Source organism: Mytilus galloprovincialis, chromosome 4 (genome assembly GCF_965363235.1).
Source record: "Mytilus galloprovincialis chromosome 4, xbMytGall1.hap1.1, whole genome shotgun sequence".
NCBI classification, from domain to species: domain Eukaryota; kingdom Metazoa; phylum Mollusca; class Bivalvia; order Mytilida; family Mytilidae; genus Mytilus; species Mytilus galloprovincialis.
In genome coordinates this window covers 93,597,740-93,623,650 of record NC_134841.1, presented here as the reverse complement: position 1 = coordinate 93,623,650, position 25,911 = coordinate 93,597,740, and the positions used below count along the sequence as shown (strand labels likewise).

General features: G+C 32.2%; 1 protein-coding gene across 3 annotated transcripts; it reads right to left on the bottom strand.

Annotated features, from left to right (window-relative positions):
- Window positions 1-9,819: 9,819 nt before the first annotated feature.
- Window positions 9,820-24,469, bottom strand: LOC143073420 (conoCAP-like). Of its 3 annotated transcripts, none has more exons than XR_012977496.1 (3): window positions 24,453-24,469; window positions 21,788-21,986; window positions 10,789-10,926 (listed from the first exon to the last, which is right to left on the bottom strand). XR_012977496.1 is itself a non-coding variant. In XM_076248962.1 (2 exons), exons 1-2 carry the CDS (start codon window positions 21,878-21,880, stop codon window positions 10,510-10,512), a joined length of 510 nt encoding a protein of 169 aa, XP_076105077.1. In that variant the 5' UTR covers window positions 21,881-22,102; the 3' UTR covers window positions 9,820-10,509. The 3 variants fall into 3 exon arrangements, 1 of the variants encoding a protein (XP_076105077.1); XR_012977495.1 differs by lacking the exon at window positions 24,453-24,469 and adding an exon at window positions 22,553-22,860; XM_076248962.1 differs by lacking the exon at window positions 24,453-24,469 and having other exon boundaries at window positions 9,820-10,926; window positions 21,788-22,102.
- Between the last annotated feature and the right edge of the window lie 1,442 nt (window positions 24,470-25,911).

The window sequence follows — 25,911 nt, the reverse complement described above, 5'->3', positions numbered from 1 at the left end:
ATGACATGCGTTCTGTCCTCTTTCGCGTAATTGTTAATAACATAATGATAGTTTTTTATCAGTGTTTCTTACACAGTGTTTTCTAAACGGATTCGCAAACTAGTAATGATGGAACTTGCATGATATTTTTTTAGTAAAATTTACCGTTTGTACTTAAAATAGGACCTAATATTTTCACTTTTTAATTCTGACTTAGAAATCGCAATAATAGATATAAAAAACTCATCTTACCGATAAATGAAAAACTTTTCATGATAGTAGATTTTTGTTGAATTATGTATGATGGTAAATTTGTGAAGTTTCATCTGATACCTATTCTGACATCCGACTATGGCGTCTTTAAACCTGAGTTTTACTGTGCGAAACAAATGTGAAGTAAAACTCAGGTTAAAAGACGCCATAGTCGATTTCAAAATAGGTATCAGATGAAACTAAACAAATTGACCATGATTGTGTGTTAGTTCTGCATTGGCTAGAGATAAAGGGGGAGGGTTGAAATCTCACAAAACACGTTTAACCCGCTGCATTTTTGCGCCTGTCCCAAGTCAGGAGCCTCTGGCCTTTAGTTTTGTATGTTTCTTATTTTTAATCTAAGTTAGTTCATTTATATGTTTTTGAGTTTAGCGTGATGTCCATTTTCACTGAACTAGTACGCATTTTTGTTTAGGGGCCAGCTGAAGCCCGCCTCCTGGATTTTTCTCACTGTTAAGACCCGTCGTTGTCTTGTTTTCTGATATATTTGGTTTGGTTGTTGTCTTTTTAATACATTCCCCATTTCCCTTCTCAATTTTATTATTGATCTCTTCTGATTATAATCATGTAGATTATAATGAATATAAATGTGGAATGCATTTTGATTACCTCGCTTTGTTACATGTATATCTAAAATTAATGATAAATCGTACATTCTTTTAGTAAGAACAATTTTGTGAAAGTACCCCTCAAATTATATAAAGTACTAGTATCACGTTATGGAACATATTGACATTTGATCGAGCATCTAGTCAAAACTACATGTTTAATTATTTTTTTCTATAATACTTACAGCATAAACAACTGTAAACAGTCGTACAAAATAATTCATAAGATTTATAAAACTAAAAGTGGCTTTCAAATTTAAGACTTGACATATTTTAAACGCATATAAAAAAGTAAACATATGGTATGAGTGTCAATGCAACAACTATCCACAAGAGACAAAATGACACAGAAAATCAACAAAGTACAGGCACCGTACAGCCTTCAACAATGAACAATTCCCATACCGCATACTCTGTTGTAAAAGTCCCCAAAATGACAATGTAAAGCAATTCAAACGAGAAAATTAACGGCCTAATTCAAGTACAAAAATGAACGAAAAACAAACGTGTAACACATAAACAAACTACAACCACTGAATAACAGGCTGCTCCTGACTTTGGACAGGCATATACATACAGAATATATGTATGTTTTAAGACTATATTCTTCTTTACAGAAGATATCTTATGTGTCGTTTGGTTATAGTCTCTTGGAGTACATATATATAGTTGTTTTAAATTTCAAATATTTCTTGAGTCGCATTATAAAGATAGACATTTATCCTGTCTCGTATTTTCTCAATACTGGTAGCAAACGTATGATCCGTACTGCATGTTAAAGCAATGGTTTTAAGGAAAAAGACAAATAAAGTTTAATATCTTTTTTTATAAAATATTGACATTTTGTTCTTCATGACATAAAAAAAATTTCCAGTTGTTTTTATGATATTGTTTTGTGTGTTATATACTGCAGAATAAAATTTTGTAATCATTATGGTACTTACTATACAATACTGGACGTTAAGCAGTAACACTTTACAGATTAAACATTTAGTTTCATTTGGATGAACCTTTTCACTTTAGACAAAGTATTTATCTTGCCGCCATGGAAACAAATAAAGTTACAAAATATTGTCACCTTTTTTATGATGCCTATCTGACTGCTAACAAAAATAATTAATTAATTTGGTTTCGATAAATAAGAAAAAAACAAAATAATTTAAACATTGGAGTTTTGATATATATTTATTAGTCTACAAAACTAAATTAAATAATGATACTTGGTTTAATTGTCAATAAGCCAACTATCGACAAAATATAAATAAGGGTACAAACAACAAATCGTCAGAGCTGGTCGAAACAATGAGCAAACTCCGTAAACCGTATAGTCGGTACAGGACGTTTGCACTTTTATAAACAATACATTTTTTACCTAATTGACGTTTGCAGCTATTTACGCTTTTTTGAAGGGACTTCTGCGCTTTATCAAAATGACATTTGCGCTTCGACAACTTATTATTTGAGTTATCATGGTTAATTCATAAATTTTTTAAAAAAAATCATTACATATCCAAAACGCAATACATTCATATATATGCATATTAATTTCTGTGTTATTTGGTCTCTTGTGGAGAGTTGTCTCATTGGCAATGTTACCACATCTTCCTTTTTTAAGTCTCCCAAACAAAGTTTGGAGACTTATTGTTTTTGGTCAGTTCTTATTATTTTTATTATTATGGCACCCTCAACGGAGTTGGGGTGACATATTGTTATTCTACGTTTCTTTTTTTTCTTATTTTTCTTCCACACATTTTGTCCGCGCGAGTTCTTGGAATCCTTTGGACCAATGTTGATGGAACTCTACTATAATGAGGACCACCATCTGAAGTTGTGCACTTTGCTATGGAATGGTAAAAAATGGCCGCCGTTTCCATGGAAACAGCACAAATGCGAAAAAAATCAAAGTGGTCCAAACTGGAATTTCCAAAATGGCTACCGTTGCCATGGAAACTGGAAAAATGTCAAAATTCTCAAAATGCTTTGAACTTAATGAAACTTGATATTATTGTTACCTGACAAGTAAAGATGAGACTTTTGACTTTGAAATTTTCAAAATGGCTGCCGTTGCCATGGAAACAGCAGAAATGTAAATTTTTAAAAATGCCCTGAATGTACTGAAAATTTACAGAAAGATGTATTGCCATGCATATATGTGCATTCATTGTTAAACAATTTTTAAATGGCTGCCGCTTAGTGGCAATTGGGGGAAGGGTGACATCCGCTATTGCTTGCAATGGCAATTCTAGTTCTTCTTCTTCTTCTTCCTCTTCTTCTTCCACCACTTTAAAAATGAACTTGTCCGCAGCGGTTCTCCTAAACGGCTTGTCAGATTTACTTAGGATTTTACAATATGTTAGACTAACATGTCTAGGTGAGCCATCAATGTTTCGTTTGTGCATTGGGGTCTATTAAGGGGTATTTTGGGGGGTAGAAAGGAGGGAGGGGTTTACTATAGAACCCTATGGGATTTTATTTTCTAAAATTTTCAAATGAATATAACTTGAAAACTGTAAGTGATAGATACATGCAGTCTTCAGAAATGATTATAGGACAATAAAACAAATCACATGAAATATAGGGGGAGTCCCTGGGGAGTCATCACCATCCCCTTCAATTTGAGAATATGCTTTTATCTTGTAAACGGTCCAGATCCCCACCCCTAAACCATGTATATTCTTGAATGGGACGATAAAACAAATCAAATGAAATTAAAGGGAAGTCCCTGGGGGTCATCCCCACCTTGTTCAATTTTTTATATATACGTCTTCAAACCATCATTCTTCTTTCTATTGAATACGGTAAACTTGGTTAATATTTTATGTAAACTATCGTCATAGGTAAAAGGCGCAAGTGTCCGGTCTATTTAGTTCAGGTGTTTCAAATTTTAAAGCGCAAATGTCAATATTGATAGTGTTTAAATACAGATAAAAAAAAATCGCAAACGTCCTCGTAAAGTGTGGCAAAAGGGTGACAACTCAAAGAGAAAACTTATACTCAAGCAACTAAAAACAATTACAACCGCTGGACTACACGTTTAAATTATGTGACAGGCATATATAAGACTTGCTGTGATGATTCATACAATCAGAAATAAAATTTGTTAGAATAAGTTGAAAAGGCTTTCGGGTTAGGGTGGAGGTAAATCAAATGTATTCGTTCAGCGTATATTCACTTGTCTTTAAATTTGATTGAGTTATAAGCCATGTAAATTGATATTTTATACTGTGTCTATATACTATGTTGAGATGTTTCACCATTGTTTCAAGTAATAGGGAAGATTGGTTCCTATTAAAACGTTTAAACCCACTACATTTTTTTGCACCTGCCTTTAGTCAGGAAACTGATGATCAGTAGTTATCGTCTGTTGCTCTGGTTCATAAGTGTTTCTCGTTTCTTAATTTTTATATAAATTAGACCGTTGATTTTCCCGTTTGAGTGGTTTTACACTAGTCATTTTTGGGCCTTCACATATAGCTTGCTGGTCAGTGTGAGCCAAGGCTCCGTGTTGAATTACTTTTACCTATAATCGTTCACTTTTACAAATTGTGACTTGGATGGGTTGTCTCAATGGCAATCATACCACATCATTATATATATCTACTAACAACCAGTAGATAATAAAAGGACAAAATAAATAAAGTCCCGGATTACGAATTCTCTCAGTTACTTAAAGCTAGAGCATAGCCTAAGTCCAATTAGTAAATTATAGATCATGATTGTGTTCCCGGACCAAATTACCAACCTTCTCATCATCCAGAACTTTTCATAAGGGGGCCTGCTGACTGGCCTAAGGGGTGGTGCCGCTCCAGTTATGCTTCTGTAATTCCCTACATAATCAACCAAAATTTTCCCACGAAAAAGGGAGGGGGCGGGCACCCAGCACTAAATTCTAAAATAAGGATGTTCGCTACACTGTTAAAAAAAGCTTTTTAAAAGAAAAAAAGAAAGGGTCCGTGTGCTTGTTTTCGAAATATAAGCTATAGAAAATCTGGCGGGAATCGTTTCTCTCTAGTTTTTCATGTATTTAACATTGGCACATTTTTTATCTTTCAAAAAACATTAAAAAAAAAATAACAAAGATTATATAAGATTTTTAAAAACGGCTTTTAAAACGATATGTTTAAACAATATGAAAAAAATAAGGGTTAGTGGGTAAATTTTTATTGGCACTAACATGGATAAAACTAGAGGATACCGAATATCTGACAGACAGTCAAAAATAGAGGAAGCAAACATCCCTAAATCCAAGACCTTGCTGATATGAAAATAAGATGTGGAATGAGTTCCAATAGGACAACTCTCTATCCAATTCTCAATATATATGTTTATACAAGGTAGGTGCTATTTCTTTAATGACAACATAAAAGGGTACATGCTATGGTTTTCTTTTATTAGTAGCCATTGATGACGGATAAAAACGTTAATCATTATTCCATGGGACGGATTTCTTCCATATTTAATCTGAACCAATTCAAGAATATGACAACGGATTTACTTAATATGTATCATACGTGATCATGGAACTCTTAATCTATTATTGGCGATCTTTGGATATGATCTAACGTTTATTTCAGATAATTGCCAATTTTTAACTTCATTTCATGTATCTTTTTAATTATAATTGAACCACATGGGATGTATAAGACATTAAAATTCATATTTATTCACTTATTTATATGGTAAATGGTTATATTATATCTAGTTGTAGCATTTGTTTCCTCAATGATGCATTTAATAACCACACCTTAACGATATTGTTTATATATCTACATCATTATATATTTATGAATTTCCACTTGAAATATTAAACGACTAGGTTTTTATTCATATGACGCCTTTTCTTTTCCAAAGATTCTTCATGCTCTGTAATGTTCGTTTCAGCCCATGTAAGAAATCGTTCACATCAACATGGCCAATGACTAAATGAATAAATAAAGACCTCAATTGTGTAGATTTACAAGACATTCCTTAAATAGATATTAAGTCGATGAAAGAAAAAGAAAAGCTTTTTTTTGTATGAGGCTGAGAAACTGGGGAAGGGCGAGGTTCCTTCCACAGTAAAAAAGTTTATATTTTTATGACATTGACCTAATATTGTTTTTATACTGCAACTAAACTAATACTTAAACATTGATATGTTATTAAATCATAACATAATTGTCAAATTTATTTTCAACCCCTAGCTGATTGTGGAGGAAGTGTTTCATGATGAAGTTGACAGAATACAAAATATAACTATGTTGCTATATTTAGGAAATAAACACAGCTATAGTTGCAGTACAAATAGTCCTAAATATATTCAAAAACCAATCTGTCAAACGAAGCACAGTTCAAATTGTATCTAAATTTGGTGCACGAGGAAACATATCAAGAAGCTACACTGACATGTGTAACTAAGACTAGTGTTATCTTCAAAGGGGACTTAAAAGTATATTAAAATGTATAATGTCATGTTCTTAGTTTTATGGCGTAGTTTATCATAGAGGCATGCACCGAATTCAGTTCAAAGTTCTCAAGTCAGGGTACGGTTTGAGTTAACTGATTTTACACATTCTGTTCACATGTCGATGAATGTGCAGTTACACCACTGTCTAATGTAGACGTTGACTTATATCTGTGATATGTTTTCGGTAAATCTTTTTGATTAAAATAAGGCCGTTAATTCTGTTTTGTTATATTTTTTACGCTTTTTATATGTATTTTTTTCATTGTTTAAGGCCGTACGACAGACTAAAGTTGCTAACATTCACATCATTTGAATATACGGTATATATATATTAAGTTGTCTCAATGGCAATCATACCACGTCCATTTATTTTGATAAATATCTTCATTTGTCTAAATTTTAACACAAAACCTTTTAAAATATGACAAACGAAAGCTACTGACGAGGTACCATATTTGAGACTTGTGAAAGACAATGTGTCTGAGATAAACCAGCTATTGTTTTACATCACACTCCATCTTGATGTATACATATCAAAATCACCAAAGAATTACAAAAGATACTGTATTATTAAAGAATTTGGTTCTGAAATCAAGCTAACAGTACTCCACTTGCTGATAAGTAATCATGCCGTCTATATAATAATATTATAATGATATTATATTATGCTCCTTGTGAGCCCATTTTATGGAAATAAAGCATCTTCTTCTTCTTCTATAGGCGCCAAGAACACCAACAAAGAGGAAATAAATTAGGGTTGACGCCTTCGAACATGTTGAACACCGCCACATTCTATATGTGCCTTTCCTATGTCAAATAACGAGCTGTAGTTCAGTGGTTGTCGTTGGTGGTCTGACATGTTTGTTTTTCGTTAATTGTTTTGCTTTACATTGGTCGTTAGTTTAGTCAATTGTATGGTTTCATGTATTCCATGTCCTGGCCTTCTATAGCCAACTATATGGTATGGTTTTTCTCATTGTTGAAGGTCGTATGGTTGCCTATATTGCCAATAATTGCTTACAATAACTTCATTTGCACTTTTGTGAATATTTGTCTCATTGAAAATCATACCATATCTGTTGTTTATATAGTGTGCTGCTGGAAGCTAAGTAGTTTCTGCTCCAGAGTAATATCCATCAATAATGTGCACACACTAGACATATTGTTTTATGCATATAGTAGTGTTAGTATTAGTTTTGTAATTCAGGTTATATTTTCCACCTGTATAGTCTTCGTCTTTATTGGTCCTACGTAATTATACGAAATGGACAATGACTATATACATGTATATACAAATTAAATTGCATCTGGGTCAATATCCCTAATGCCCCACCAATTGACAAAAGTTGTGTGTAAACAAAAAAAATGTGTAGTGATATTGTACATGTTTCTATTTTTAACAAGCTAAGTGACTGAGCTTAACCATTTATGTTGATTTGGAAAGTAGAGGACCATAGAATGAATGTGTAAAAACTATGGAGTTATTATATATATATTCAAAGTAATAAATTTTCGAAGAACTTACTGTGTGAAAAAAAGAGATCTTTTTTTCATGAAGAGCTGCATCACGAAAGGCTTTTTTGGGTGTATGCTTATTTCGAAAAAATGAATCACACTTCGTGCCTCGAAAATGCAACCTCATATATTCAAAACAAGCCATCATACATATCTAAGTTTACGATATGGACTGAGCTACAGAAGAAAACGTTACCATTGCCGCCTATGGAGAAACATTTGCGCATATTGCCCCATCTGTACAATGTATTTACATTTCCTTGATCGTGAGCAAGATAGTCGCATTGACATCAATTATATCGTATTATAATTGATTTCAAAAACAAGAAAATATTTAATACAGGAACTACTGTCTTCTGTTACAACAAGAACATGTTGTTTTTATTGTCCAATTCCTGACGTACGTGTACATATTGTAAATGTAATACATGCGTCGATTCAGTATTACAAAAAGGGTATACCACCCGGAACACTATGAAACGTTCACATAATAAAGAAAACGATAATAGAAAATCATAAATAGTGGAAATTTTAAGGGGGGGGGGGGGGTAACTGCAGAAATGGACTCCCAACCCTGTATCCGACAATGGAATGTTGGTTTGAACATCATATATATATATATATATGTATAACATAACTACAACGTTAACGCATTTAGGTACCACAATGACTCTAACATACTTGTACAGTTCAATCCATGTAGGTAACGCAATGACTCTAACATACTTGTACAGTTCAATCCATTTAGGTAACGCAATGACTCTAACATAATTGTACAGTTCAATCCATGTAGGTAACGCAATGACTCTAACATACTTGTACAGTTCAATCCATGTAGGTAACGCAATGACTCTAACATACTTGTACAGTTCAATCCATTTAGGTAATGCAATGACTCTAACATACTTGTACAGTTCAATCAATGTAGGTAACGCAATGACTCTAACATACTTGTGCAGTTCAATCCATTTAGGTACCACAATGACTCTAACATACTTGTACAGTTCAATCCATTTAGGTACCACCATGACTCTAACATACTTGTACAGTTCAATCCATTTAGGTACCGCAATGACTCTAACATACTTGTACAGTTCAATCCATTTAGGTACCGCAATGACTCTAATATACTTGTACAGTTCAATCCATGTAGGTAACGCAATGACTCTAACATACTTGTACAGTTCAATCCATGTAGGTAACGCAATGACTCTAACATACTTGTACAGTTCAATCCATTTAGGTACCGCAATGACTCTAACATACTTGTACAGTTCAATCCATTTAGGTAACGCAATGACTCTAACATACTTGTACAGTTCAATCCATGCAGGTAACGCAATGACTCTAACATACTTGTGCAGTTCAATCCATTTAGGTACCACAATGACTCTAACATACTTGTACAGTTCAATCCATTTAGGTACCACCATGACTCTAACATACTTGTACAGTTCAATCCATTTAGGTACCGCAATGACTCTAACATACTTGTACAGTTCAATCCATTTAGGTACCGCAATGACTCTAATATACTTGTACAGTTCAATCCATTTAGGTAACGCAATGACTCTAACATACTTGTACAGTTCAATCCAAATTTATTTGATAATCAATAACTTACATTAGTGATTATAGATAAAAAGAAATCTATTAGCATGAACAGTTCTGAAACTTCACTTATGTGTAATATAATTCCACTGACTTGATCATTAAAAATTATATAAGTAAGCTCACTATATCAAATATTTATCTCTAAATTAGAGAGCTAGTAAAGATAGAACCAATCAGTTCCATTTCCTTAACGTCATGACAGAAATAGTACAATTAACGGTCCATTTCAGACAGAAAGAGTCGTAAATTTGATCTACAACAAGATCTGTGGATAATTCCTTTTAAAGCAAGCGTCACTATAGGTTTATATTGACGTTGTAGAAACGATTTCATTTCTTTTAACTTGAAAAGAAAAACAAATACTTGTTAAAAAATAAAAAGTAATTAGATATTTACTTGACTTTATCTGCATTATTCAGAATAGAAAACTTTCATATGTCAACAGTCCTTAGTGCTAGCATACAATAATTAAAACTGAAAAGAGGAAATTATCCCGTGTCCTTCTACAGCAAAATGGATGAAACAAGATTATAATAATAACATTTCAAAATAGTTAAATAAATAAGTAACCAATAAATAAATAATAAAAATTAAAAACTAAAATCAAATATAATGCAAAATATAAAGGAGGTATTGAGCAAACATCTTATAACATCTTAGATACATCGTAGGTGTCGTCTGCTTCAAAGGCCGATTTAAATCTTCTGATCATGTTTTTTTAAATATATATTTCAATTTTTGAAATAGTCTAACAGCAAAAATCAACAACAAAAGCAATCGAAAAGTAACTTGCTATTTTAAGAAAATAAAAGACAACTAATATTATTATATTTACAAAAATAGTGTTCGAGATGCATCCTTAGGCTTTCACTATCACTCAAGCGCCAACGAAATCAATAGAAATCTAATCATATCTCCAGAAGAAAATATAAATACTTTTTTATCTACTTAAAGTTTTGGTGTAATTTTTTTCGACAATTTCAATGCACAGACGACTAAATATCGTCAGGAAAACCATCTTGATTAGAAATTGTCTGTTGTTTTATTTAAAAGTGTTATCTTTCGCGCCTATTTTCAAAGGCTTTTGTCGTCTGCTTCCGGTTGAAGTCGGTCAAGTAAAGCAGAATACAGAGTTCTCTTTCCATATCCATTTCCACACCCACCCATGTTACAGAAAAGCCTTTTCTGTTCTGGTCTTCTTTGTTCATCTCTTATCACAGGTACATTATAGGACCGTTTCCCATTCCCACATCCGAAGAATCCATTACAGAAAGGACGCTTTTTAATCAGGGGCATCTGTTCTTCCAAATCTTCTTTCTTGCGTCTAAATCTGTTTATACAACCGACAGCCCCGTTACAAAATATTCTTTTTCCTGACGTCAGTTGTCGTTCGTCAGCTTCTAACAGAGCGTCAAGGGAAGGTGTTTCTCGTTCTAATAAAAGTTCATCCACAATGTCTCGAAGTCTGTCCCTTGATGGGTCTGTTAGTAACTAAAAAATAAAAGACGATCATGATCATTATGTACAAAAAAAAAAACAATTTACTGAACGTAATTATGAGTTGAGAATATAACCATAATTTATCGTTTTAAAAATACAAACTATAATGACATTTAAAAAAAATGTTTTGTAATGCTAAAGACATTTAACGATAAGAAAGAAAAAAGATAAACCCTTCTTCTATAGTATCTGAGACTACTTTGACACAATGTTTTAGTCACAGCTGAAATTGACCTTTCTTGACTTTTCTATATTATTACTGGTTTTCAAAAAAAAAATCCTGTTTGTTAAAGTCTATCTAACACTGGATCCGTCTTTTTAAATAACAGTTCTAACTCAAAGCTTTGCTTTATACGTAATCATTAGGATAACAACATGTATCATACAATCAACCAACAATTGTACAAGTAACAGGTACACAACTAAATATTTGCTTTGTTTACACTCAATGTCTCCTCTTATCCAGGTTCCATGTTGAGCAAGAGGTGATTTGAATATAATATTTTAGTGTAACATAAAATTGAGAATGGAAATGGGAATGTGTCAAAGAGACAACAAACCGACCATAGAAAAAACAACAACAGAAGGTCACCAACAGGTCTTCAATGTAGCGAGAAATTCCCGCACCCGGAGGCGTCCTTCAGCTGGCTCCTAAACAAATATATACTAGCTCAGTGATAAGGAACGCTTCATATTTGTTTTTTGTTTGTGAATTTTATTATAAAGGAGCAAAGACTGACGTCCAGAATATAAACCAGCATTCAATAAATTAAGTTATGTAACAATGACAAATCTGTTCGGCTAAAGCTATCCGCTGAAAACAGTTCGATTTATGGTCCTCTTCGCAGTCCGCGTTTAAAGTATCCCGATTTCTTTAAAACATTTGATTTTTAAGTGTTGGGTGTAAATTTAATGGTAAAAACAATCTATGCACATTGTTGGAAAATATACAATTTATTTGTACCTAATACAGACCAGGAGAAAAGTTTTGCGAGCCCGTTTTGCGGGGGAAATTTGGCTGATTATATAGGGAATTATTGAAGCATGACTGGAGCGGGCCCCCCTTAGGCAGAAAAAAATAATATCAGGAAAAGGTTGACTTCAAACGTGGCGTCAAGATGTTCATTTTCGTCCCTAAGAATTATACTAAACAGTCTCAGCATGCTTGGTCTTTGAAATGAGCGTGACCTAGTTCGATGCATCGAACTAGGTCACGCTCATTTCAAAGACCAATCGTTCCGTCCAAAGCTCAGATGTTCACATAATGCAGTCATCAAAACAGAATCAGTTTATTGGCTCAACAATTGTAAAACCAAATATTACATTAATGAACAAAGGGTTTATGGAGTATTGACATGTGGTCATATGTATTTTTTCCGTCCTTTATTTAGAGCTTAGCAAATAAGAAGGACGTCCGTTTTGGTTGTGTGGGATGTATAGATACGCAGCCACGTGAGGTCGGATTTGCCGGTTAAGTTAAATTTGATTCTCAATTTTTTTTAAGCATAGTAAAATCTTCATTTAAAATATTAGGATACAGGTTTAAATTTCAATCCCATTGTAGATTTTAATTATCCTGAAATCACTAGTATAACACCCAAAGAGAAAATTTCAAAAACATTCTTATTATTAGGTAACAACCAATTTCTTATCGGGGGGGGGGGGGGGGGGGGCTGGGATTTTTTTGAAAAAAATATTTTGATGGCCTAGCTGACCGAAAAAAAAAATTATATTTTGCACTGAAGCTGAAAAAAAATTTATGCTGTCACCTGGTTGAAATTTTTTTTTTTGCACTGCTGAATTTGAGAATAGTGAAACTAACAACAGACGAGACAGTGAAACAGCAGATTATAAACATCTGTCCAGTATACAGATTAAGCTAAGATTTCTATTTATAGATCTTTATACCTTATCACTTTTTGTATGTTCCTATAATAGTGTTTGATCCAGAAATATTTATAAGAATTCCAAATCTCCCGCATATATATGTTACTACTGTAAGACCATACTTAAAACTGCAATTTTTATAAACATGAAATGGTCATTTTATAACAGAAATAGATATGGTATCATAAGCAGTCTTTTAAGATAGCCCTGATTGTGTAAGACACAGACTTGTATACTGGTAGTATTTTCCGTTTGTATCATTCTTTATACCACTTTTTTCAATGGAATGTCAATTATCATAGTTGGAAACAGTGGATTTTATAAGTTGGAGCTACTCACTATTTGCCATTACATATGGCAATGGTGGCCACTTCAATTGCAGTATTAAAATTTAAGGATACCTGTATGACGGACTCCGAGAATATCATAATGTAGAAAGTGGGCTAAAAAAACCAACTGAGACAACAGCCAATGCCAGGATATAGACAGAGCCATGCACTTTATATTTTACATCAATTAAAAAATTAAAATGAATTTTATGTTAATTTATGGTTTTGTGAAAAAAATTGTATTTTCTGTTCCACATTATAGGAAAAAATTTTTGCTTTCCCTTCTCATAAGAAAAAAAATATTTTGTCGGAGGAAGGTTTCTGAAAAAAAATTCCCAACCCCCCCCCCCAGATAAGAAAATGGTTGTTGCCTTATGATATTTGATTGTGGTGAGGGTCAAAATCGAATAAATGACCTTTCAAAACATATCGAAACAAAAACATTAAAATTATACAAAATATAAATAAAAATTAATTTTTCTAATCTTTTTTTTTACATTTACTATTTTAAAAGTCACCTTTCATACTGCTTATCCCTTAATGTAAATACTACAAACAAATAGTGATCGGTGTACATTTGTTATTTGTATATATTCTTCCGCGTGAGTATAAAAGTACAAAATCGACAACGTCAAAAGTTAAGTGAACAGTCGGATAACCAGTGAACGACCTGAGGACGACTTTGATACAACACAATTCCCGTATGATACTAGACAGTAGTGCCATCTACTTATTTTCCCAATAGTTATAACTTAAGTTCTAAATAATAGATTTATCATATTTATTTATTCCCAGTTATGATACGAGATAATTGCATTATTAACAATAGAACTTAAATAATTTGCCTGTAAACATTTGAATTTTAATTTTCATCGACTATTAGCCTTTTAATAACCGTCACAAGATTTGTGTAGGTGAACGATCATTCAAATCAATTAGTGTGTAATATATGTAATCAAAGTACTGAAGTACTGAACATTGGATGACCGCAAGTTCTTTTGGATGGTCAAAAGATCTTGTCTCAGAAAAAAATCACATTTCTATACATTTCGTAATATATATTATACTATAGACTAAGTGACACAAATCAGTAAACACTAGTTTGTTGTTATAAACAAGTATTATATTAATATAACAGTTACATGTATATATAATTTTCATCCATTTGTATATCATTCTATTCTACTATTCTAATAATAGTGCAGTGCAAGTGCATAGGGGACACTCTTCTGTAAAAAAATATATTTTTCTAACAGATTGGATTTGAGAAGCCATTTATATTTTCCCTCAAAACCAATCTTCCATGCCGAGTTATCGGTAAAGCAAAGTCTGGTAACTCTGCATGAGGGATTGCCGAAAAAAGTTCTTGAGATATTCTATAATAGAGCAGGATAATGCCACTACAAGGCAGCACTCGCATCCGCAAAGTGGAAAGTAATTAATATAAGTTGTAATAACTGAAGTTGTTTCCCAATCCACTATAAACAAATGTGTTTAAACTAAATTTATAATCCTTGGGACATTGGATTGTAGGCAAAATGTCAAATAAATTTAGTGTTGTCCATATAGCCAGAAATTAGTAACTTTAACTAATTATATTTCGTTTAAATGGTGTATATTGTTGTGTATATTTATTTTCTGCCCCGGCAACCTTTCTATCACTTAAAACAAAATTAAAAATTAAAACATACATTTTTTCAAAATTCCCTACTGTATCATTTTAATATAATTTCCGTGACCCGTATTCGATTTCTTTTGTATAATATTCAAATAAGCAAAGTGACGTTGATTTCTGGATATGATTTATATAACATGGGTTGCTGTCTCTTTAAGTATATGCATAAATCCTTTTATTCAAACTTGCAATCGGATTAAAATACAAATCTTGTGTCCACGCTTCGCTTTTATTTGTATTCTCATTCTAATGTTTTTTATGTTGTGGGATTGCGGTCTCATTGACGTATATTATATACAATATCTCACTTTACTTAAACTTACAGAAATCAGAACAAAAGCAATAGATTAGAAAACATGTACAGATTTTAACCTTACTCAATGCTTATTGTGAATAGAATGTTTTCTTTCTTATTCCCGATCTTCGATAATCTAATCAGAATATGCAAATCTTTAACTGAACACGTGTTGCCTTGTATTAACGTATGTGAGTGATTGAATAATAACTGTTAAATTCAATAGAGTATCCTTGTTAATTGTAGTGCTAGTTACTTTTAATCCCCTGAATATTTTAATCTTTATATACTTCATGAACAATTGAATCACTACTAAAAAGATATTTAAAATAACCGTTCCACAATTTGTATACCATCTACACCCTTAAGAAATGAGATCGCTCGGTATAATCTAAATAAGAGGGGAAATAGATCGTTCGGTATAATCTAAATAAGAGGGGAAATAGATCGCTCGGTATAATCTAAATAAGAGGGGAAATAGATAACCATTCGTCAAAATAAGAGGGGAAATAGATAACCATTCGTCAAAACTCAAAAATTTACGAGTTTGAGTAGTTTTAAACGTCTAGTAATGCTGGGGCCCTTTATAGCTTGTTGTTCGGTGTTGAAGGCCGTACATTGACCTACAAACATGTATAATGGTTTAGTTTTATAAATTGATATTTGGATGGAGAGTTGTCTCATTGGCACTCACACCACATCTTCCTATATCTATATGATAATAAAAACATTGTTTGCATGAATCATATATTTTCAGGACCAAATGACTACATGATTTATGCAAATATAACAATGTTGTTACTAGTCTCTATTTTCCCACGAAACACAATATGTTGAATTTTGGAAAATAACTTCAAGAAATATATAAACTAGCTGATAAAAAATAGGTAAACTGTTTGACTTAAATGAGCTTTGGACATTGAACCCTCTTTTTTTCTTTATTAAGGTGTTTTATTTGTTAAAAGTATATTCAGAATATTTCAAACTATTTTTTTATCATTATTCATACGATCTTACAATACCGATGGTTTATACGTGCTAATAAATAGAAAGGAGAAACATCACGTATACAACTGCCGTTTTTATAAGACGAATAGGAGCAAGAATACACATTGAGCATTATGCGTTGACTCTAGCGAAGGCAAAATGACAGATAAACCAAGATTCAGATAATATCTCAAAGATAAATGATTTCAGTTAGTAACTTTTTAGTAATTTTGGATCCGAGAACGAGCTGCGTGTCTGTCCTGCGAAGAAAATTAAAAATGGTAGAAAAATACCTATATCGTATGGTATAAATATATGTACTTATATTGTCCGCACCGGAATGACCAAACCAGTATATGTAGGACTCTTATTTGCGATGGTGCTGAACTCAAATGTGCGATGGTAATGCTCAAGTGCAATGGTCACGCTGAAGTGCGATGGAAACCCTAAAGTGAGACGGTCACACCAATGTGCGATGGTCACGCTAAAGTACGATGTTCATGCTGAGGTATAATCTAAGGTGCAATGGTGTAACAGGAATGGGCTTCTGACAATGTTTTTTGTTTGCCGTTAAGTTTCTTTTATTGTATATTTTCGTTTACATGTATTATGTTTATTAACCAAGCCGTTGTCTTTCTCTTTTTATTTGTGTTACACTGGTCATTGCGTGGACCTAATATACATGTATATAGACTGATACGCGGCCTAGAATAATGCTCCGCATCAATCAATAATATTTTAGGGAAAATACAGGTCATAATACTTATTTATTTATCAATTTGTTCAATCATTTACAATTATCAGTACCCCTTCCGTTAGTCTAAGTCTCTTTTTAGGCAGGGAAAAAAGGAGATAAAGCCGCATTTTTTTTCGATTTTCAGATACAATTCAACAAGTCAAAGGTGTAGACAAAAGTTTAAAAAATCTGTGACATAGCCCATTTATCATAACTTGAACTTAAGACATAACGGGGTTTTAAATTGATTTTAGAATTCAATATGAACAATTATATAATTTGAATTAACAAACTATTTTCAAAATTAATAATTAATAGTTATATCTATTATGAAAATACCAATAAAGTAAAGTCATTTATAATTTAATATATATGAATTATTATTTTTACCTGAGATTACCTGTAAAATGAATGCGCGCAAATATAATCAAAAGCTGCGCGCAAACGTAAAATATTTTAATCCCCAAATGCGCGCAAACGTAGTGCGCCCGCGTTAAGGACCGTAGTTATAAGTTGAATATAACAATGACATTGTATCCCTTCTCTTTAATAATTCATTCTATTTTTGCCAAACCATATGGACAGGTGTTCTTTTAATTTGTTTATTATTTAAAAGGAGGCGCATGTATACCCAAGGGTAAATGTAACACTACAAAAATAAGTGATATATTTATAAATGCAGTATTCTATTCTCGTAAATTAGATGAATAAAAAATAAATGATCCGAAATAATCGAAATAAAGCTAATAATTGGTATTTTAATACATAATTAATTAATTGAATTGTTCTTTAACTCAAGGACATATCATATCTACTTGATTCCTACATATAAAGAATTAGTTGAATTATAAAGTTACTTTACACAAAAGTAATATTATATTTTGAATTAAACGTAGCAATTTAAACTAATCCACATTTAGTAATCAAATATTTGTTTGTAATTCGAATAATATTTTCAACAAGAAAGGAATCCAATTGGGACTAGTTATCTTTCTTTTCCATTTTTCGTCTCAAATATTGACATATATTTTCATAAATGCATATACAAATGTACATGTACAATATATATAGATGTCACCACTACAACAAGTGTGTGTGTTGCGATATTTCTCTAATTTTTGTGCTACTTTTACATTTCTTGGGCGGTGTGAGAAACATATTTTTTTTTATCACTATAGTGAAAAGTAAAATCACAAAAATACTGACCTCCGAGGAATATTCAAAACGGAAAGTCCCTAATTAAATGGCACAATCAATAGTGCAAACACATCAAACGACAATAACTGACATATTCCTGACTTGGTACAGGCATTTTCTTGAAGAAAATGGTGGACTAATAAGATATAAGAACATGTGGTATGAGTGCGAATGATACATCTCTCTTATCCAAGACACAATTTGTAAAAGTAATTAAAATATTATAGATCAAAGTACGGTCATCAACACGGAGTATTGGCTCACACCGAACAGCAAGCTATAAAAGACACCAAAAATGACTAGTGTAAAACCATTAAAACGGGAAAACCAACGGTCTAATTTCTATAAAAAAAAAACGAGAAACGAAAAACGCGTATGAACCACATCAACAAGGGACAACTACTGAACATCAGAAACCTGGTTTTATATAGCTAACTTATAACCTCTCACTTGTATGACAGTCGCCTGAAATTCCATTAAATCGACAACGATGTGTGAACAAAACGAACAGACATTTATGTACGTTTCGGCGATAAAATGTATCGTCAGGTAGTAGGTATTCCTATGGACACCAACTGTGCCCCTTTAATAGCAGATTTATTTCTATATTGCTATGAATCGCAGTTTATGACCAAACTCAGTAAAGACCCATCATTGTTATATTTGGTTGATACATTTAAAAATACCTACCGTTAACTGGATGATATTTTTTCGTTGAATAATCCAGAGTTCTCTAAATATACTTCAGAAATTTACCCAAAGGAACTTACTTTAACTAAATCTAACATAAACAGCAGCAGTTGTCCTTTTCTAGATTTAGACATTTTTATTTCAAACGGGAAACTTCATACTAAAATTTACGACAAAAGAGACGATTTTTCATTTCCTATTGTTAATTTTCCTTTTTTAGACGGCGATGTGCCTTTGGCTCCATCATACGGTGTTTATATATCCCAACTCGTTCGGTTTGCCCGCGTGTGTTCGGGTGTCATAGATTTTAACGAACGTAATCAATGCATCACTGGGAAATTGTAGTGTCAGGGATTTCGATACCATAAATTACTTAAAACTTTTACTAAATTCTTTCATAGATAAAAAGACTTGATTAGTAAATTTGGCTATACCTGTACCTGTACGGTATTTCACATCCTAAATTTTATGGTAATATTGTACTTAAAGCGAGGAAATCACTATGTGATCCGTGTAAACTCATCGAACCTTTAAACAAACTTATAAGTAAGGGTTATCGTACCAATATTGTAATTAGATCTCTGAATATAGTTTACATTGGCACATATATCGATTTTGTCATTAGCAAATTAAAACATAACTAAATTGTATCTTCTTTTGAGGCGGGATGTATAGAGACACAGACACGTTAATTTCTATCTCTGTAGAAGTCGCTCCTCACTATCCTACTACCTGTCGATACATTTATTTTTTGGCATTGCACAAGTCATTTCTTCTTTGACTATTCATGACGTTAAAATACTAAATCCCTGGGATGTGTTTGAATTGATTTTAGTCTCTGATGCATGATTTTTTTTATTATTAATTGTTTTTGGCTTTTAACTAGCTGTCAGTAACTGCGAGTACTCTCAAATCGTATTTTCTTGTTAATTCGACCTGTTGATACTGTTTATAATGCTTTTCTGTAATTTTATATTTACATGGATCTTGTCAATATACCAGCTTTGATTATTTGGAATATCTTCTAAGTGTCACTTCTTCTTACTACATTTGTATAATCTTCAAGATTTACCTGTATTTTTTTAAAACCGGTTTTATTTTTTTTTTTCTAAAGTGAATATTTTCGAATGGTTAAATATTTCGCAGTGGTGTCTTGCCACGGCTTTGTTTGCTTTTTGGCCTTGAATGTTTGTCCCTAATATTTTGTTAACTGTGCATTTGCATTCAGATATCGCAGATCAAATGTATTCGTTCATAGTGTATTAATGTACGTTTTTTGATTGAGTTAAGCCTGCCAATTGATATTTATCGTGTGTTTTTCTATGTTGTGATGTTATGCTATTGTTTCAGAAAAAGGGAGAAGGTTTGGATCCGTTAAAACGTTTAATCACGCTGCAAATGTTTGCACCTGTCCTAAGTCAGGAATCTGACACTACATCTTCATATATCTAATAATTGGTAAACATGTCACAAATAGGGGTACAGCAGTCAACATTGTGTTATTATCTAATTACTATAAAAAAACAAACAAATATATTAACGTGTCGCCAGTAAACTGATTTTGCGACCATCAAATCCCCAATTGATGCCGTCGGAGCTTAAATTACAATACAGTTATCTCCTAAATAACGGGATGTAAAAGTACAGAGCCACGTCATATGTAAGAAGGAAACACAAAAAGGCATAAAGGCAAAGCATATAACCAAATATAAAAGACAAGAATACAGAAATATTCATAGAACAATAAGACAATGACGGGATGCAAAAGTACAGAGCCACGTCAAATGAATACCACAAAGAAAACTAAAACACGATTTTTATATCTGTTCTCATGATTATTTGAAATTTGATTATGACGTTAAATTTTCTTGAATTCTTTTGAATTTCCTATTGTGCCGTCCTGAAAAAAGACGACCATGGCCGATGACATCACATAATTAGAACACAACTTTCTGCAAATGTGTGAAAAGGAAGGATAAAAATCAGTAGAAAAACAGATTCTCTACTATAACGCGTGTATATCAATATTTATCCGCTGTCAACAGTTAAATTTTAAATATTTAAAGAGCTCGACAAGCCTCGCGCTTTAGATTTTAAAATTAAACTGTCTCGAATGGAGAAACATCGTAATACACTTGCTGCAGTGATGGAATCTATATTGTTCCACTCGAGACAGTTAAATTTTAATATTTAAAGGGCGAGGCTTGCTAAGGTTTTTAAATAATTGAAATTTAATTGTTGAGAGTGGAGAAATGTCATAATATACACGAGTTATACATACATCACTACTTCTGTCTTCCATCTGTTTACGTTCAATTTAGTAAGTTTTCGTATTCATTGTTTTAAAATAACTCGTCTATAGTTTTATGGAAGAAACAATGGTCGTTTGATAATAAAACACTTAAAACTAAAGAAGTTTTTAGATATTCTAGATAAATTCGGTTTCAGCCCCAATTTTTATTTTTTTTTAATTTTTTTTTTACAATATATATAAGAAGATGTGGTATGAGTGTCAATGAGACAACTCTTCGTCCAGGTCACATTTTATAAAAGTAAACCAGTATAGGTAAAAACCTGAATTTTTATGTTTTACACCTGTTAAGTTTGGTTATATTCGTAGAAAGAAAGTTGTTAATCAAAATGTAAGTTACAATGACCACACTATATACTTTCTACCAGTAACATTTTGTAAGTCTTCTTGGGGAGGGTGCAACTTCATTTATTTGGACAAATAATTTGTTCCGACTTTGATAAAAACAAAAAACAAAAAAACAGAAGCAATTTTTTTTAAAACTTAATGTCCAGTCCTTTTTTTTTTTTAAATATTATTATTAATTTTCATATTTAAGAAATAATTTAATACATAAAAAACGAAAATATTTTTTTTATACAAAAGAAAAGTTTAAACAAAGACGCGTTCATATATATGACGCGATGTGTTGTGCGTTAAGATAGCTTTCCTGGAAAATATAATTAAATACACAAATATTTATTTGAAAAATTATTGTTTAAAATAAATAAAAAAAAATAAATAAATAATTTGCTTGTTTATTTACCGTTTTTAATAATTCTTCGTCTGTAACATCGTCTGCCAAGCATACCAAAATCATTGATAGCAAATAAATACTCCCAAAAACTAATTTCTCCATTGTGTTTGTTGTCGGTCTGTGTTTTGTCGTCAATTCTTGTCAGTTCTATGGCGTGTAACAACGTGCCTGGCGGTGCAAGATTAGGATGCCGTCTCACTTTATTGGTCTTGAAAATGAAATGAAAGCTAAATGAGCAAACTATATAGGACAGAAATATAAACTTATTTAAAATTTATGATGAGAATTCCCCAGTAGTGCAGGCGGCTATTAGAATGACTTGAAACATGATTATCGCCATTTTATATCATTTACTATAAAGTGTTAATTTGTTGCTACCTACGGTAATTTAAGTTTTGACTAATGGTACAGTTTTAAATCAATATGCTTCATTACATATTTTAATAATCCATATTTGGAAAACGGAATCGGATACAACTGGTAAATATGTTAAAAAGCATCCAAATGTAAAAGTACGAATTACAGTGACCAAAGAAAAACTTTTGGAAAAACAAGACCAAGAGACATTTTTTTTTTCAATTCGACTTTTTTAATAAATGTCCACTATACTATGCTTTAAACATGTTATTCCTAATTAAAAAGTGTTGAAAGATGGTTGGAATAGATGGTAAAACTTTGTATGCACGATAATTTATTAATTCTAAAACCTTTTTTGTTATTTTTATTAAACAATGATAAGATTTCTTGATTTCTCATAAGTACTAATTTACTTACCTGTCGTGTCAAAAAACTGATAAAATTTCCATTTTAAAAAATATATATCGTTTAGACGAAAGTTCGAAGATAAAAGACTTAAGAATATGTGGGATATAAATTTCCGTATGGCGCATGCATACAATTTGTAGGTGCGTTAGCAATATCTGTTTTTGTCTTAATCAAGAATATCCTCTTACAACCTCTTATCCCCGGGCATTGTCAGATCTAACTATGACAACATCAATTGAATCACACTAAAGACCAAAAAGGAATAATTTAATTTTCTTGTATGTTATGTTCGAGTTTTATATGATAATTCCTATAGAACAAGCATTTCGTTGTGTTGTTGAAACTTATCGGTGGCAAATGAATAAATGGATGGGACAAGAAGTACTATCGAGGGAATTTGATTTGAGAAGAATAATTGTAATTTTCAATAATGGGACACACCGATTTCCATTTACATATGGAATATCATTGGCAATTACAATAAAGAACATCTCTTCTACATGTAACTTGTTGTTTGTCATCTGTCTTTTTAGACAGCCATTGAAAGATGCCATCCAAGAACGCCATACATCAATTCGGAATATCTCTATGTTTTAGGAAACACTTATTGACACCTTTTATTAAAGATAATTGTCTTTATTTTATAATCCGATTTGCAGTCCAGACTTCGAATATTGTTTTGTCTATCCAACAAGATTTTATTACTTTTACGGTTTTATGTGTACCATTGTGGATGCCATTCTCTTTCTCTTATATAAAATAACTAACGAATAGATTTCTTTACTGCTCATTTAAGAATTATATTAAAATGCGAGGGTGTCTGTATATGATTAAACTCATTGTAATAGGACAGGTTGTTGGGTGTTTTTTTGGGGGGAGTGTAAAATAATGGAACAATAATGGAACACGACAGCCAAGAAGAAAAGGAGGACTGGATGGAAATTGAATTCTGAGGTCAGGAATTCAAAACGACAATTTCAACATTTAAATGGCAGGTACCAGATCATGTGTCACACGCAGAAATGTTATAATTATATGATTGCATCAGGTGGACTGTAAAAGAAACCCAAAATGAATACAAATTCTAGGATTTTGTTCAACATAAATGAGAACTTGCATACGCAGGTTTGGGGGGGGGGGTTAACTTTACATATGCACGGAACCACTCAGAGGGTCTCCTTACTTGGTGGCATCCAATCAAGTGGGGGCAACATCAGTTTTTTTTATGGAAACATGGAAATAACAATATCTTGAGATTTTGATGGTATTCAAGGATAGGTTCGGACAAGGACTTATTCATTGAATATCATTTAGCTCTTGAAATTTGCATAAAATTCTTGTCTGACTCAAGCAGGATTCTGAAGATGAGGATTAAATTTGTATCGGAGCATTACGTTTTTTGTCTTATTGTCACTGCATTTATAAATTATAAAATCTCCATGCTGGACAAACACCAACATTTACAGTTATATATATATTCACATAAGCACGCCACCATCTTTATTACTCAAGGAAGTTCCATTGTTCTGAGATTGTTGTAGAATAAAAGGAGTGTAGATTCAAGGTCACATAGAACTGGCTTCACTAGTATCATGATTATTGTTTTACATAAAAAATACGCCTTCGATTTAAAACTGGAAATTTTTTATGCTTTCAATTTGATTGTTTTTAACACAGGTGAAAATATCAAATTATGGAAGCCACATTCAATGTATGATTCTATTCCCTTATGTTTTAGCTCTTGAATTAATTATTGTACTCGCTTTATGATTATAATCTAAAACAGACTTATGCCAGACACCTATTTCTGGGATGAATTGACATAATCACAATGGGTTTTGTTAATATGCAGTTCATTCTTGTATACAATTAAAACCATTAAAATTTAAACATAGAATAGAATAAATACCTGTTTTAAATTTGTCAATGGTCATGCTTACAAAATGATTCAATTTGTATCCCAAAGATAATGCTAAGATATACTTCCAACAGAATTTCGGTTGTGGCAAAGCATATCCTTCTTACATACTTTAGATATTACATATTAAAACAAATTATATTACAGACTAAAACAAATTAAGATATTGATCTCTTTTTAAGCGTTAACGTTTTGGCGACTTTTTAAAATATGTCCTATCTTTGTGAATACATGCACATAGAGCTGTCATGCTAGGTAGTAAGGATAAAAAGACCTTCACATAATAATGTTCCTGTTGTGAAATAAATGTAGGGGATTTTTTCCATATTTCTTTCAGAAACAAAAGAATAAATAGTTTCCCTTAATTGACAACGGATATTGGAACCCCGGTCAGCGTCATCGAGCATTTCTCATTGACAACGAATATGGTATTCCGTCATGGAGCATTTCTAATTGACAACGAATATGGTATTCCGTCATGGAGCATTTCTAATTGACAACGAATATGGTATTCCGTCATGTAGCATTTCTAATTGACAACGAATATGGTATTCCGTCATGGAGCATTTCTAATTGACAATGAATATGGTATTCCGTCATCAAGCATTTCTAATAGACAACGAATATGGTATTCCGTCATCAAGCATTTCTAATTGACAAAGAATATGGTATTCCGTCACGGAGCATTTCTCAGTACCGATTTGGATTAATCCTGACCTGGATTTGAAAATTAAAAACAGGGCTCAGGAGCAAAGCGAGGTTTCAAATTTACACTTGTTCCAAGCGCTTAAGTTGAAATCCTCCCTTCGAAATTTTACAGACATAATCACAAATTGATTGACCGTTATGAAACATCTGTATCACACTTTTGATAGATATCGTCTTATTGTCATAACCACAATACCGTTTTCTTTTCCTCTTATGTAACCTGCTGCACAACTTGAAAATTCGTCATCGGAGTTGTACTAACCAGATCAACACGACGGGTGCTACATGTGGAGCAGGATTTGCTTACCGTTCCCGTGCACCTGTGATCACCCCGGGGTATTTTGAGGGGGGGTGGTGGTCGTGTTTCCAAGTCTTTAGTTTTTCTATTTTTCTATGTTGTGTTTTGTATACTGTTCACACTTTTGCCATGCCATTGTCTGTTTATTTTCGACTTTTGAATGTTTTTTGGTATCTTTGTGAACAGAGACTTTTTGGATATTTTAGATTGATATTGACTATGTTTGAACTAGCTACAAATTAATTTTTAAACACATTATTTCACCAATTTTGTTTTGAAATTCTTTGACATATATAAATTTTGATGCGAAAGTGTGGATGTATCTGTAAAACCTTATAAAACGGGATATACCTAATTTAAGGGGTAGATCGTTTATTGAACTAGTACATTTCCTGCAAGATCTTTAAATATTGTCTTTTTTCGATACTAACATTGATTATGTTC